We start from the raw sequence: 14,600 nt of genomic DNA on the forward strand, positions 1-14,600 counted from the left end.
AATTAGAGCACCTGACTTCCAGTTAGAGCACTGCACTCCAGTCATGGGATATAAACCCCTGCTTCAGTCAGACAGAATGTGGTAGTTGAAGAGAAAGGTTGGATTGGAGCAGAGTGCAGATTGCAGAAGAGAAGAGTTTGTCCAGAGAGAAATAGAAGGTTTGGAGGAGTCTGCGGTGGATTGGGAAGCCCAACAGAAACCTAGGTAAGGGACCAGGCTTGTATAGAAGAGAGGCGAGAAGCCACTTAAGCTGATGGGAGAGGAAAGAACCCAGGGGAAGAAACCGCTGTCAAGTGTTCACCACAACCCCAGGGCCCCTGGGTTGGACCTGGAGTATGATGGAGCGGGCCCAGGTCCCTCCCTCTCCACTCCCCTCCTCCAAGGACACTAGGGGAGTGATTAAGAACTGGTTCAGAGGCAAGCAATATCGCCCTGAACCTACCCCAGAGAAGAGAAAGCGCGAGACCCAGAGAACAATACCGGCAATTTGCCACACAAGTTATAAGCAACAGGGTTCATTTACTCACAACTTTGAGGATTAGCACTTGTTCCACAGATCCAGAATCTAACTATGGATGAGGATCATAAAAAAATAACCACATGGGACAAGTTCATCCCACCTGTAAACTCATTCAAGTCAGTGGAGGTACACCAGGCATGAATTTGGCCCAATATGTACAATCTTCCTCTAGAACATGGCATCTGGTATGTAATACATTAACTATTCCATGACTTTTAACTCTTCCCTCCTGCTTCTTAACTATTCTGTCTACACGGGGTTCTCAACTCTGTTCATAGCACAACCCACATTTTTAATACCCACACACAGTCTCTGTATCTCCCTTCCCAGTCACAGCCACATAACATCCAAACTACAACTACCACTGCTCACCTGGAGAGGAAACATTTAGATCAGTATTGAATGTGGCTTGAATGTCTTTTAATGCCATTTAGCAGCTGGAAACAAAGAAGGCCCCAGTACCATGGGACAGCTCGCCACAGACCACCAGCAAGCACACTGCAGACCACTAGTTGTCCACAGGCCATTGTAGTATGCCCTTCATAGACTGCCAATTGATTTCACTGGTAAGAATAGAAGCCAATACAATAGAATATGTATAATTCCGTTTTATTTTATTGCAAGAAAAAATAATTGAAAAGGTTATAGAAAGAAAAACATATTCTGAGACTAACTCCAGGAGATGCCTTTTCAGGCCAGTCTGTGAGAGGTAGGTACTACGATGAAATCACCTCTGAGTGTAATCAGCCCCATCAGCCACACCTGGGGAGTAATCAGCCCCTCATGAAATGAGTTGGGAGTCTCAGCACAGTTCCCTATGGACAGGTGTCAGCAGCACACAGTCCAGCAGCACTGCTGCAATGGAGGAGTGAATTCACATGGAAACTGAGCTCCCCTGTTGCCCCAGAGGTGATGCTCCCTGCTGTCTTGGTAGAGTGCCAGGACTGGGAAGCCTGTCTTTGGTGTACCTGCTCTAGGACTAAACAGAGACCTTTTAAGTTTCCCACACTGTCAGCATGGAGCTTATAAAGCCCTCTAAAACATACCCTGCTGTGGAAGGAGAATCTAACCCTTCCGTTTCATTTTAGAATGGGGTGTGCTTCATTAACAGATTCCATACATAACACAAAGCCTCTATCCCCTGGGGAGACTGACAAAGGGCTGGTTCCCTTGTTTAAATGTGTGTGTGTCTGCTTGGGGTGCCGCTTTGTACCACAAGCTGGTTAGTGTGGGAAGGAAATCCAAAATGGAGGGCAGTCTATTTACCAGAGGAACTCCTCCCTAAGGAAGAACTATGATAATTAGATATCCTGGTAACTGGCCCCATATCAAGACTTCCATTCTGGGTCTGGTGGCAGTCCCTGTGAGCTCAAGTGAGAGGCCAGCTCGTCAAAGCTTTTGCAGAGCAAGCTCATGTACCATAGATAGGGTCTTCCATATTATTATTTGCTCTTCCCTGGCAACTGTGCTCCCACTTTATGATGACAATCTTGTAAGTCTTGTGTGCTGCTCCCAAAGGCTGGGTGCCGGTGTTATTTACCATCCTTTGCTCCCAGTTGCCAATGACAGCATGAAACCACCTTCTGGCAGAACCACATGGGAGATCCAACTTTGGCACTAGCCTTGAGTCTCCATTCATGGCATTCTGTCCCACAGTAACAATGAGCTACGTGATTTCTGGGCAAAGGCTACTCCAAGAGCTGACTATCAGAGGCATTCATGCTACTAGCCTCACCAGGTGTCCTAGACAATGAGTAGAGCAGATAAGTTGAGAAAAATCTACTGAATGGAGGGAGCACGTGTAGTTTCCAGAGTGGCAGGGTGGGCTTTGGCCAGTCTGAAGCCAATGGGAACCTAGCTTGGGCTGGGAAGTTGGAGAAAAGGCAAACCCTTGACCACACTGTGTGAAGAAGCCAGTGAGAAATCTCTTTTGGGGTCCAACTGCCAGGTAGGGCCTGGTCCCTGACACCAGTCTGTCTGTTCCATTTTCTTACCCCTCACCCAATCAGGAATTAATGTCAAATGGCCACAGTTGCCTAATGAGGAGAGACATTTCATTTCAAAGGCTACAGTGGGAAATAGGGGCATGGGATAGGCTAATCCAGATCTGGGGATTTCTCTTCCAGGGAGTTTGGCTGGTACAAGGTTTTCAGACGGGCAATTTCCTGGTTAGCCTTCAGGGCTTGGTTAATGAGGTACTCGCTCTCTTGCCCCACCTCTGCCAGCCGCAGGTCAAATTCAGTCACAGTTTTGTTATCTGACATTCCTTCCAGCAGCTGCTTCCCACCATCCTGGAATCAGAGAGGAGATGGGCGTGAAGTACAGACCAGAGCAGGCTTGCTGCTCCATGTCCCCCAATCCCCAGAGTGCCTTTCACCGGCATTCACCTACTGCCTGCAAGTGGAGTAGAGGAGAAAGGAGCATGTGCATTTCCCTCTCACATGTCCTAAGTAGCAGTATGTGACAAAAAGCAAAACATGGGATATCTTATTCCTCAGCAGGAATCTCCTGACTCAAACGTTATTGGCAGGAAAGCAGAAGAGGAGTGTAACCTTATGCAGTGCTCACACTAATGGGTCCCTCTGGGTATCATGTCAGCAATTCTCAGGCTCATGGCTGGTTAAGACTGAGACGATAACATGACAGAGTCATGCTCATATATCTGGTCACCCATTCATCAGCTCACTGCTAGTTAATGTCAACACCAGCACAATTAAGTGTACCGTTCCTACTCCAGCAAATGTCAAGAGAGATCCATTCTGATAGCCTCCTTTTCAGAAATGGGGACATTTCTGTCCTGGGGACATCTGTGGTGAGGCAGAGCCTCCCACACAACTGAAGTTCAACCCACTGAGGAAATTCAAGCTGTGACAGAAAATCTGGCAGAGATCTCAGGAGTTCTGGAGCTTTGGGAGGCAGCTCACTTTGGTACCATTACCTCCCTCACCTGTCAACACACTCCAGGGATGGGACCAACAGACATTTTCTGGAGATGTTGAATCCTAGGTATTGTCAGTCAATATCTATCAGATACCAAATAAACATGCTGCTCCTACCCTCTGTGACCATTCCTTCCGCCCCCAGTCCCCCACTGCCTTTGACCTTCCTGAGAGAGGGCAGGAAGTGGGAAAGGAAGGGAAGAGTCTACCTTTGAAATCAACGGGAATGCAGGCACATGACCAAGGCCTGAGTTTGGTGTGCCTTTAGTGGCCTGTGGGTCACAGCACCTCGCCTGGAGTCCCATGTTGGGAAGGAAGTGTATCTAATGGTTACAGCAAGGGGCTGGGAGTTAAGACTCCTAGGTTCTATTTCCAGTCCTACCACTGAACACTGGCACCTCCAGCAAGTCACTTTCTCTCCTCGTGCCTCTGTTTCCTCATCTGTAAAATGGAGACAATAATACTGACCAACTTCTCAGAGTGTTTTGGAGTTTCACTAATGAACATCTGCAAAGTGCTTTGAGATCCTTGGATGGAAGGTGCTAAGCATTAGAGTTATTATTCCAAAGATAAACCTCAACCCTTTAGAACACCCTTTTCTCCTTGTATTATTCCATTCTAGCTCTTTGCTATTTAGAGGCTACTAAAATTAGAACTAATAAAATGCTTGCTGTCTTCAAAACTCTTTAAAAACATTGGCTAATAAATTCTGTCAGCTACCCCATGAGGTGGGCAGACAGGTGCAGTAGGTTTTACTATTTCCATTTTACCAATGGGAAAACTGAGGCACAGAACTTAAAGGTCATTTTCAAACATGGCTGCCAAGATTTAGGATTCTTTATCCACATGTAGCCAACTAAATAGAAGTGACCTGACTTTCTGAGAAGCTGAGCACCAGCAGTGACTTCGATGGGATTTGTGAATGCCCACCAGTTTTGAAAATCAGGCCACTTGGATTTAGGAGCTGAATATTAGGCATGCGGATGTGAAAACTTTGGCCAAAGCCATCTGGTGACTCAGTAGCAAAGCTGAGACTTATGTAAATTCAGCAAGTGAGCCAGTTTTCTAACAATGCTGATCTGAATATCGATACAAGCAGGAGATTATGAGGGTGATGCCTTTGTACCATGACGAAACCATGATAGTCTCAGAAATATCCCCTGAATTTCCTGGGCCTCTCTTTAACTTGGGAACAAACCTCTCAATTTCTTAAAGGCCAAATTCACAAAATACAGGTTCAGCTTGAGGGTCTCATTATATATAGAGTGCAGGGAGTGTGAAACAATGGGGGATTCCTTCTTTTAGTGATATTTTCTGTAACCTCAGCTTCTCTGCTGCCAACAATTTATAATACTCAAAGCAAGATCACCTTGGCAGTGTGTGAGATGGAGATAAAGTTGGCTCTTTGGTGAGGGGCAGCAGTTCAGAGACCAAAGAAGCTCTGCATCCACTTTATGTAAAATCATCCAGATCAGTGGTTCTCAAACTAGGGCAGCCGCTTATTCAGGGAAAGCCCCTGGCGGGCGGGACCAGTTTGTTTACCTGCCGTATCAGCAGGTTCAGCCAACTGTAGCTCCCACTAGCTGTGGTTCGCTGCTTCACGACAACGGGGGCTGCAGGAAGGACAGCCAGCACATCCCTTGGCCCACGCCGCTTCCTGCAGCCCCCAGTGGCCTGGAGCATCCAGTGGGAGCCGTGATCGGCCAGACCTGCGGACGCAGCAGGTAAACAAACCGGCCTGGCTCATGAGGGGCTTTCCCTGAACAAGTGATGACCCTAGTTTGAGAACCACTGATCCAGACAGATGCTTAAATTGGACTACACTAGCTGCTGTAATGGCAGCAGACTGAAGCAATTTCTCTTTTAGACAGGGAAGCTGCTTACCAGCCCTATGTGGTTGCATGAAAGGTTGATGCTAGTCAGAGCTGTGTTCTGAGCAAGGACCTGGGAGAACAGCGTAGCTGTCGGCTCTGACAACTCGTTGCCTCCCAGATGGATAGATGTCAAGGTGGCATTAGTCAGCAGGGCATGGCCTATTGCCTGGCCGCCCTCATCCTCAATGCAGTTGATGCGCAGGTTCAGAGAGGTCAGCGTAGAATTCTTGCCTAGGGCATGAGCAATAGCCTGGGCTCCTGGGGCCTGGATCCGGTTATTACACAGGTTCAGAATTTCTAGCTTGCTACGGTTGATCAGCTTGCCAATGGCTCGTGCTCCCCGGTCCCTGATCAGATTATGGGACAAGTCCAACTCCACCAAGCATGGGTGATCTAACAAATTCCGTATCAGCACCCGAGTCTTTTCATCATCCACTTTGCTCCGGCACAGCTTGAAGACCTGTGGGAGAAAAATATGGTTATGCTTGTTGGCATAGCAACTACCATCATTTTGGAAGTGATTTTCAAAAAGCTTAAATGAGTTAGGTGCACAAATTCAATTGAACGTTAAAGGGAACTGGGCACCTAGCCTCCACAGAGAGCAATGCCAAATCCACCTTAACTTCAAATTTAACAGCCTCTGTTTGACCTCTAACTGAAATATAACAACATATCGTCTTCAGGTGCACAAGAAATGACATGTTTGCCCCCACTAGGGAACCTTGCAGTCGCAAAAGGGCCCCACAATGGGAACTCTGTGACCACAGAAGAGCTCATTTCACCTAATGGTGGAAGGCAGTTGCAGAACCTGTCAATCCATCCAGAGAGGGAGGGATCAGATTATTCTGTCTGTTCTCTGAATTGTGATGTGTCAATAAGTTAAAATCCGGAATTAAACTCTAGAATAGGGTTCACAGGGAGGCTGTGGAATCCCCGTCATTGGAGGTTTTTCAGAACAGGCTGGACAAACACCTATCAGGGATGGCTTAAGTTTACTCGGTCCTGCATCAGCACAGGGGACTGGACTTGACCTCTTGAGATTCCTCCCAGCCCTACATGTCTATGATTTTGTGGGGCAGAATCTCTGTAGGGGAATAATCACTGAACTGAAGGTTATGCTATTGTCCAGAGAGAAACATCCTCTGTGCTGGGAGTTCTAACACCGCCCCACAGTGTTTTGGGGTGTCTGTGCTGCTGGGTGACATCCTGTCACATTTTCTTTGATAAGTAACATATTGCATGTATCTGCTTGTAAAAGTTAAGAGACTGACCTAACAGAGAACTGGCTCCCTTTGCTTATCCCCATCCAGGATTATGCAGGGAGGTGCAACAGGACTGCTCCTTCTGTCCTGATCTACAGAGAACACATTTTATATGGGGGGAAGGGGTTACTCATGTTAATAAGATGCAGGTTTTACTGAACCTCACACAACAGTGCTAACAAACAGCACCTAGCAGGATATTAAATTACACGCCACCTAGTTAGTCTCATTTCAAACATGAAGTTAGACAGGCACGGCAAAGGGGAAAGGCCCTGCCCTTAGCTAGCAGACAGCTGACTTGAGGGGGAAAGGATGTTTCACATCTTGTCTTTCCACTCACTTGGCCAAATTCAAGCCTGGTGCAAGCAGCCCTATCAATTTCAACAGATACAGACCTGCTTATACCAGCTCTCAATGTTGCCCATTGTGTGGCATCAAATGCATTTCAAATACTCTACCGGCTTGTGTGATTTGGCTGTGCCCCCTACATATTGCAGTGAATTGCATCCTACGAATACATTTAGGCACCTAATTAGAAAGTTTGTCGAAGACGGTCAAATTATTTGAGTCAAACATTTGAAAGCCGCCCACTGGACTGGGAAGACTAATGGTGAGCAGCAGGTAAAACTGGACTCTTGGCTCTTTGCAAGGGTATTCTGCCCTGTTTTAGCTTATCCTTTAAAATATCAATGTTAAAAAATCAGTTTGGGCAAGTTACTTTCAAGGTGTGGCACTTCTTGAAAGCATTGGCCAGAGAGCAACAGTCCTGATAGGTGAAGTCAAAGAGGCTCCACTCAAAGTTCATGCCACAGTCTTTCACACCATACGTCAGATGCAGCTCTTCTAGGTGAGAGAGGGCAGCAGTGAGCACTCCTAGGTCATAGTGATGCATGCACAATTCATCGACCCCAACATCACTCCCAGAATCGGACATGTCATCCTCTTCCTTGTTCTGATCCAGCTTCACTGGTGGGAGGAACTGATCGATTTCCAGCTTCCTCACATACTCCTTGCAGAGCGGGATGACCTCCAGGACTTGATTGGGGTCGGTTGTGTTAGGGATGAAGTACTTCAGGATGCTCTCCAGGTGGCGTTCAAAGAACATCCGTTTCCAGCTGCCCCCATAGCAGGAGACATCACACACTGCCCAGCGCTCAGTACAGCACCTCTTCCAGTAGCCTTCGTCGCTGATCAGGTTGGCAGTCACTGTGAGAGGCAGGCCTGTGGAAATCCTGTCCAGCACCTTCCTTTGGTGTTCTGGCAGGAGACGGTCCACAATAGGATTCTCTGTAGGGAATAAAGAAGAGGAGAGGTTATTCCCCAAAAGCATTCTGAATCTGACAGCGGGGGTATGTTCACTAATCCAATCCTCCTAGAAATATCCTGGTGAGTAATATTCTAACTCAGACCTATTGACAGAAGTTTTTTTACCATTTGGCAATCATTGATTTTATATGCTGTTTGGGAATAGCATTTGTTAACGTATGCTCCCTGCTGCTGCTTCCATAGTACCACGCTACAAAAATATTGTCAGTCCTACATAAACTGTGGCTAGCGATTTTGTGTTTTTATTTCTAGGTGGTGGACTTCTTGTTGTCTAAGTAGATATTTAATGGAAAATTCTGCTCTAGGACACGAAGGTAAATCCAGAATAACATCACTAATGTGAATGGAGTTGCTCTGGATTTACACTAGTATACATCACAGCAGAATTTGTCTCATTGTTTGGAGAACTTCCCCAGAGGAGAACATTTTGGGTCTGGGCCCTTTAAATGTTCTTTTTAAAACTTCTCTTGCCTTTGCACCTTTGTATACTCTGCTAAAAGTGTTACCCACTTTTTGCCCACCAAGCCCTCCCTATCTCCTCCTTCAAACCTACCTTATTCAGAAAAATGTTCCCTTCTCCTCCAGTAATCTCTCTTCACCCCTGTGCCCTGAATCTCTGTCCTATCTCTCAGCTTGTCTCGCTGACACTGGAAGCTCTTTGGGGCAGAGAATTTCTTCAGAGTGCTATATACGCTTACAGGACTATACACCTGATTTGTATTCATTATCATACCATGATGGAATCATAGAGACGAGAAACAGAGAGACCTGTCTGCACATGGAAAATCTTATTCTGAGAAGCAAAGCTGCGTTCCTACTTTCTCTCTCTTCTTGGCAGTCTCTCTACTAAAGATATCTACAGAAGAAGAGCACTGTGGCTTTGCTTGAAGACTTCTTCCAGTATTCCCTCCATTTCCTCCCACACACTAACATCCTCACACTGCAGTGACCCTCGCTAAGACAAACCCTTTCTGAGGCCTTCAATGCTGCAGCACTGAGGATCGAAGGAAGTTACTCCTTTTCTTTCCCAGTCTCACTGGGCTCCCAGACCCAGGCAGCTTGGGACCCAAACTCTGGAAGCATGCTAGACTAGCAGCCTTGCTATTTCTTAGCAGTTCATCTGGTCCAGATGCACACAGTCCACCTGAAGATGTCACCATTATTGGGTTATCACATCACAGCTGACAGCTGTGGAAATGTTAGTGAAATAGTAAGTTTATATCCCACTCCCACACCTTCATACATTACTTGTATTCTTTCAACTGGGGCAGGGAATAGTTCTACCTCTGTCTGTACAGCACCCAGCACACTAGGACCCATCCTGACTGGGTCCCTGGATGGTACTGTAATGTGCCAGATGACGAAGAGCAGAGAAATCTGACTTCCGTGGTCAGGGTAAAAGCTGATATAGTGAGTCCAAGCAGGGCATGGAGGGAAATTGAGGAGTACCCCAACAGATAGGATGGGCTGAGTTCAGAGCACCTTCTCACTCTGTGTAGTACTCCCAGTGGGCCAAATTCATCCCCCATGTAACTCAATGGAAACCACTGCAATGGAGTTATATAGACACATCTAGCTATTGAACAGCAGGAGAGATTTTTTCCTCTGTCCACTCTCTTTCCCTTTCTTTGACACTCAGCAGGATGGACAACCCAGTGTGAGCCTGCTCCACAACCCAAGGTAGAACAATGCAGTGCGCAGGACTGCTGTGGGGAAGGGACCATGGCTTACTTTCAAAGTTGCTGATGATGCGCTGGAGGCAGAGCTCACTGAGGTGTGGAACAATGGCCAGTGACCACTCAGGATCCTCAGCAATGATCCGTCGCATGCGTCGGGGGTTGGCTGCAGGGTTCACCACTGATGTTTTCAATGGGGGAGAGGCCATGTTCGTGTCTCCAGAAACTGGCTCCTGCATCTTAATGTGCTAGTCTGACCCTACCCCCTTAAATGAAACGGAAGGAAAGTCTGCATCAGGACAGTATCACCAGCACATTTCCAGCCAAGGTTCCTGGGAAAAAAAGGCAGTTTAAGAAAGGGCAAACAACTGGAGCCTTTCACTGGTGCTAATAAAAACAAACAACAACAAAATTCAAAGAGGGCGTTTTCTAAAGAAGGTGCTTGCTTCTAATCCCTGAGGCCGTCAATATGTCTGCTTTTCTTTATTGGGCCCACTTGACAAGTTGTATTGTCCTTTGCTCTGGCTTCCATTCCCTCTTCAACTGTTGTAGCTGTTTGGAGGTGGGTGTTTTCCAAGCTTCACTCATTCACACCTCATTCAGTCAATGGGGCAATTGATTACAGAGTGGGGGGAAGATCTTATTCTACTTCTAGCAATAAGGCACATGTTTCTTTCACTTTAACTATACTATCTTTAGGGGCTATAACATTTGATACAAAGTTTTCTACCAATTTTCTAATACAAAGTTGTATGAAAGAGGGCACAAATGCCAGGTCATATGAAATACAAAATCAAACAGTGAACAGAAGTTACAATGCAGGCAAGTGTAGTGAATGGTGAACAGAACTTACATTAATAAAGTGAACAATTAAAAACAATTTCATTTATCAGTCCTACACATCAGCAACAAGGAGGTAAAGGAGAGCCTGTGGGCCTAACTGACTTCACCTTGCTACACCTGCAGCCAGTGTCAGTCTTTCTGGGCCTGTTGTCCCATCCATCAAATGGAACTGGAATCGAACAGACTGCCAGTCCCCTCCTCTACCCACTATGTCTCTAAAGACCAACACTTTCTTTTTTCCTTTTTGAGGGTCAAATTTGCCAGTTTCCTTTCCCCTGTGCCACCATAGCTCTCAGCCATGTGCACAACAGCAGCTTGTAAAGAGTAATGCAGAGACCCTGGGTGAGGGACATGACAAAGAACAGACTAGGAAACAAGGTAGCCTCATTTCCCTACAATGGATACTTCTGTTTCCCTTTCCCAATTCAGCATTGGCAATGGCAGTAATTTATACTAATGGACAGTTTAGATTTGTGGGGGTCTAAGACGAGTGGCATACCTTGTATTCAGGAGCTGAGAGGTAGGTCTAGATCTTTATTTACACTGCAGAGCCCAGTTTGACATGGAACTTAAGGCTACTCTAGAAATGAGTGCTAGACAATGACAAGATGTTCATCCAAAATGACCCTCCAATAATATCCTACAAAGAAGCCTGCAGCCACGTAGAACCATACACCACAATGTCCCTCCCTGCACATCTCTGCTGAGCAGTGCTTTGATCCCACGCATCATTTTCCCTTAAAGGGAGAGAGGCAGATGCTGCTACCCAGATGAAGCTCATTATTTCTTTTCCCTCTGTGAGACTGCTCCATTTTCCTTTACAGCACTGATATGTGCTGGCTCAGCCAGTACTACTCCCTGTTTCTTTCAAACCTTTGTAGTAGGTTTTGACAGTCTCCCGATCCCCCAAACTGTCTGTGGACATTATTATAAAACAACCTGCTAAGAAGGAAGAGAGGAGCTCTATCAAATGCTAAGAAGAACTAGAGAAGCAATGAGAAATGATTCATGTTGTATTGCAGAGACTGTCAGCAAAGGCTTCTTCATATGTATTCACAGCACACAGCAGGTACTGCAGGACAGTGACCCGCTAATATGCTGGCGGGGAATTGGAGATGAGGGATAAGGTGATGGCAGATAGTTATTGGGCTTTAGAATCATAGACTTTGAGATCAGAAGGGAGCATCTAATCTGACCTCCTGCACGTTGTGCTCCTGAAATAGAGCCCTAACCTCTGGCTGAGTTACTGAAGTCCTCAAATCATGGTTTAAAGACTTTAAGTTACAGAGAACCCACTATTTACACTAGTTTAAACCTGCAAGTGACCCATGCCCCATGCTGCAGAGGAAGGCAAAAACCCCCAGGGTCTCTGCCAATCTGACCTGAGTGAAAATTCCTTCCCCACCCCCAAAATGGCAATCAGACCCTGAGCATGTGGGCAAGACCCACCAGGCAGATACCTGGGAAAGAATTCTCTAGTAACTCAGAGCCCTTCCCAGCTAATGTCCCATCTCCGGTCATTGGGGAGTTTTGCTACTGACAGTCGCCGATGGGCCACATGCCATTATAGGCAGTCTCATCATATCATCCCCTCCATAAACTTATCAAGCTGAGTCTTGAAGCCGTTTAGGTTTTTTGCCACAGTTGCTCCCCTCAGAAGGTGGTTCTAGAACTTCATCCCTCTGATGGGTAGAAATCTTTGTCTAATTTCAAGCCTAAACTTGTTGATGGCCAGTTTATAGCTTTGGTGGTTACAGAGAAGGAGAGAAGATAGAGGGCAGCCTAAGATGCTGGGGAGGTCAGGTTTCCTGGTATGGAGGGGGGAAATTAGCATGGGGATGACTATGGAAACGGCAGTGAAAAGGCTGAAAGGAGGTGGGACGTACACCCAGGAGGAAGGGAAACCACCCCATAAGGGGGTGAAGGGAAATTGAGGGAGGCAGCCAGAACATTCAGAAATGAAGAGTAAGCAATGGTGAAACAGAACTATTTCTTCAACGAGCTCTGAATACACAGAGGAAGTTTCCAAGGGTGTTCAGAGACAGCTAACAAGAACTGTGGGGAAACAGAGAAGGGGCCAGATTCTCAGCTGGCATAAATCAGCGTAGCTTCTTGTCTGTAATGGATTTATGCCATCTGAAAATCTGGGGTTAGGGACTGAAGAACTCCAGTGGCATTGATAGCATGTTAAAAAGGACACGCTATTGGGACAAGTGACCTTTCTTAAAGATGGGAAGTGCAGAAGCACCTGACAAGCCAGTTGCAGTTCCCTGTGGCTACTGACAGCTTTTCTTACATTTCTTAGGCCTGGTCTACACTACGCTGTTAAACCAATTTTAACAGTGTTAAATCGATTTAACGCTGCACCCGTCCACACTACACTGCTCTTTATATCGATTTAAAGGGCTCTTTAAATCGATTTCTGTACTCCTACAAAACGAGAGGAGTAACGCTAAAATCGATATTACTATATCGGATTAGGGTTAGTGTGGACGCAAATCGACGTTATTGGCCTCATTATTTTACAGTAGCTACCCACAGTGCACCGCTCCAGAAATCGACGCTAGCCTCGGACCATGGACGCACACCACCGAATTAATGTGCCTAGTGTGGACGCGCACAATCGACTTTATAATATGTTTTATAAAATCAGTTTAAGCTAATTCGAATTTATCCTGTAGTGTAGATGTAGCCTTACATATTCTCACATTTTTGGAGCAGTCCCAGAAAGGCTGGCACTTAGAAACTACAGCACAGCATAGATGGCGTAGGGTTACTTCATGGTCATGTCCCAGAAAATGGTCAGAGTGTCAGTTTACTGATGGCACAGTGACTACGTGGAATGATTTTAGAGACCAAGTACATGAAGCCACATGGCATATTCCATTTCCAGGGCAACAAAATGAGGGAAAGGTGTAATTCCTAAGTCCCTCATTAGGTAATATGCATCCTGCATTAATCAATAAATAGATCATTGTAATCTGTGAAGTTTGTAACCTGGAGTTTAACAGACATTTAAAAAACAAACTACACCATCCCCAAGATACCAGCACCAATCTCTCACGTGACCACATGACCAAATTGTTTTCACCCTTGTCCTCCCAATGGTACAGCACCTCCTTTAGCTTATGCTTGCAAATTCTTGCAAAATCCTTGGGACAAGAACACTGTCTTTATTTGGTTTTGTAAAGCACGAGGTAAGTAACTAAGTAATAATCTGCCAAGAGTGACCAAATTGCAGTCTGTAGGCCAAATCAGGGGCGGCGGAATGGCAAGCAGTTAGTATCCACACAATGGAAATATTGTGGGGCCTGATCTGTGTCTCCAGCCCTGCGAGTCATTTCCTGTACACTGTGTGCATGCGTGCAGGGCAGAGGCGCTGAAGCAGCTGCTGCGGTGCTGAGGACCAGGTAGGTACTACATCCCGTCCTCTCTCTCATACCCCCAGTATTCCCTGCTGCCCATGATGCAGAGCATCCTCCTTGACTCCCTTCCTGTCACTCACACCCTGACCTCCCCCTGTTGCCTCTGACTCTTCCCACTCTCCATGCAGAAGCACCTCCACCCTCACCCCTCATTCAAAGTAGCTTCTGCTGCCTCTGGGCCAAATGCAGTAAATAGGGTGACCAGAGGTCCCGATTTTATAGGGACAGTCCCAATTTTTGAATCTTTTTCTTATATAGGCTCCTATTACCCCCCACCCCCTGTCCCGACTTTTCACATTTGCTGTCTGGTCACCCTAGCAGTACATAAGTGCCCTCAGATTTAACAGAACTGTGGTCTGTGGAAACTATGCCCCAGGATGCTATGTTCCGCTTTGATCTGAGTGGTGATGTAAATTAAATAGACCTTGGGTCTGTCTGCATTGGGAAAAGCGATTAAGGTTAGCTCGGGGTTAGCTAACACGTTATCTAAACCTAACCTCAGACTCTTTTCCTAATCTAGACAAATCCCACATGTGATGCTGCACAATACTAACCACACAGCCACTAGACTGGACCCCTATGGTTCTATCATTGTTTCCATGCAAAATATGTGTCTCTCTTGCGCTCTGTTTCCAGTTCTCCATTGTTCCTACTTAGCATTCACTGTGAATATGAATATAGCAGAAGCGAGGTTGTTATGGGGTGATAACTATTCCACAAAGGTGCCTGAATCAA

At 46.2% G+C, this 14,600-nt stretch overlaps 1 protein-coding gene across 1 annotated transcript; it reads right to left on the bottom strand.

The window, feature by feature from the left end:
* Positions 1–520: 520 nt before the first annotated feature.
* On the bottom strand, positions 521–9,920 carry DRC5 (dynein regulatory complex subunit 5). Its single transcript, XM_032770740.2, has 4 exons — positions 9,653–9,920; positions 7,314–7,882; positions 5,344–5,793; positions 521–2,811 (listed from the first exon to the last, which is right to left on the bottom strand). Exons 1-4 carry the CDS (start codon positions 9,834–9,836, stop codon positions 2,617–2,619), a joined length of 1,398 nt encoding a protein of 465 aa, XP_032626631.1. The 5' UTR covers positions 9,837–9,920; the 3' UTR covers positions 521–2,616.
* Between the last annotated feature and the right edge of the window lie 4,680 nt (positions 9,921–14,600).

This window comes from Chelonoidis abingdonii, chromosome 3, assembly GCF_003597395.2.
Source record: "Chelonoidis abingdonii isolate Lonesome George chromosome 3, CheloAbing_2.0, whole genome shotgun sequence".
In the NCBI taxonomy this organism is placed as follows: domain Eukaryota; kingdom Metazoa; phylum Chordata; order Testudines; family Testudinidae; genus Chelonoidis; species Chelonoidis abingdonii.

What these genes read in the sequence shown, in the direction of transcription:
- DRC5 (XM_032770740.2), bottom strand. Translation starts at nt 9,836, where the DNA reads ATGCAGGAGCCAGTTTCTGGAGACACGAACATGGCCTCTCCCCCATTG. An exon ending in CATCATCAGCAACTTTGAAA is followed by an intron (nt 7,883 to 9,652) that starts GTAAGCCATGGT and finishes TATTCCCTACAG; the next exon opens with AGAATCCTATTGTGGACCGT. An exon ending in CATGCAACCACATAGGGCTG is followed by an intron (nt 2,812 to 5,343) that starts GTAAGCAGCTTC and finishes CTCTGATTCCAG; the next exon opens with GATGGTGGGAAGCAGCTGCT.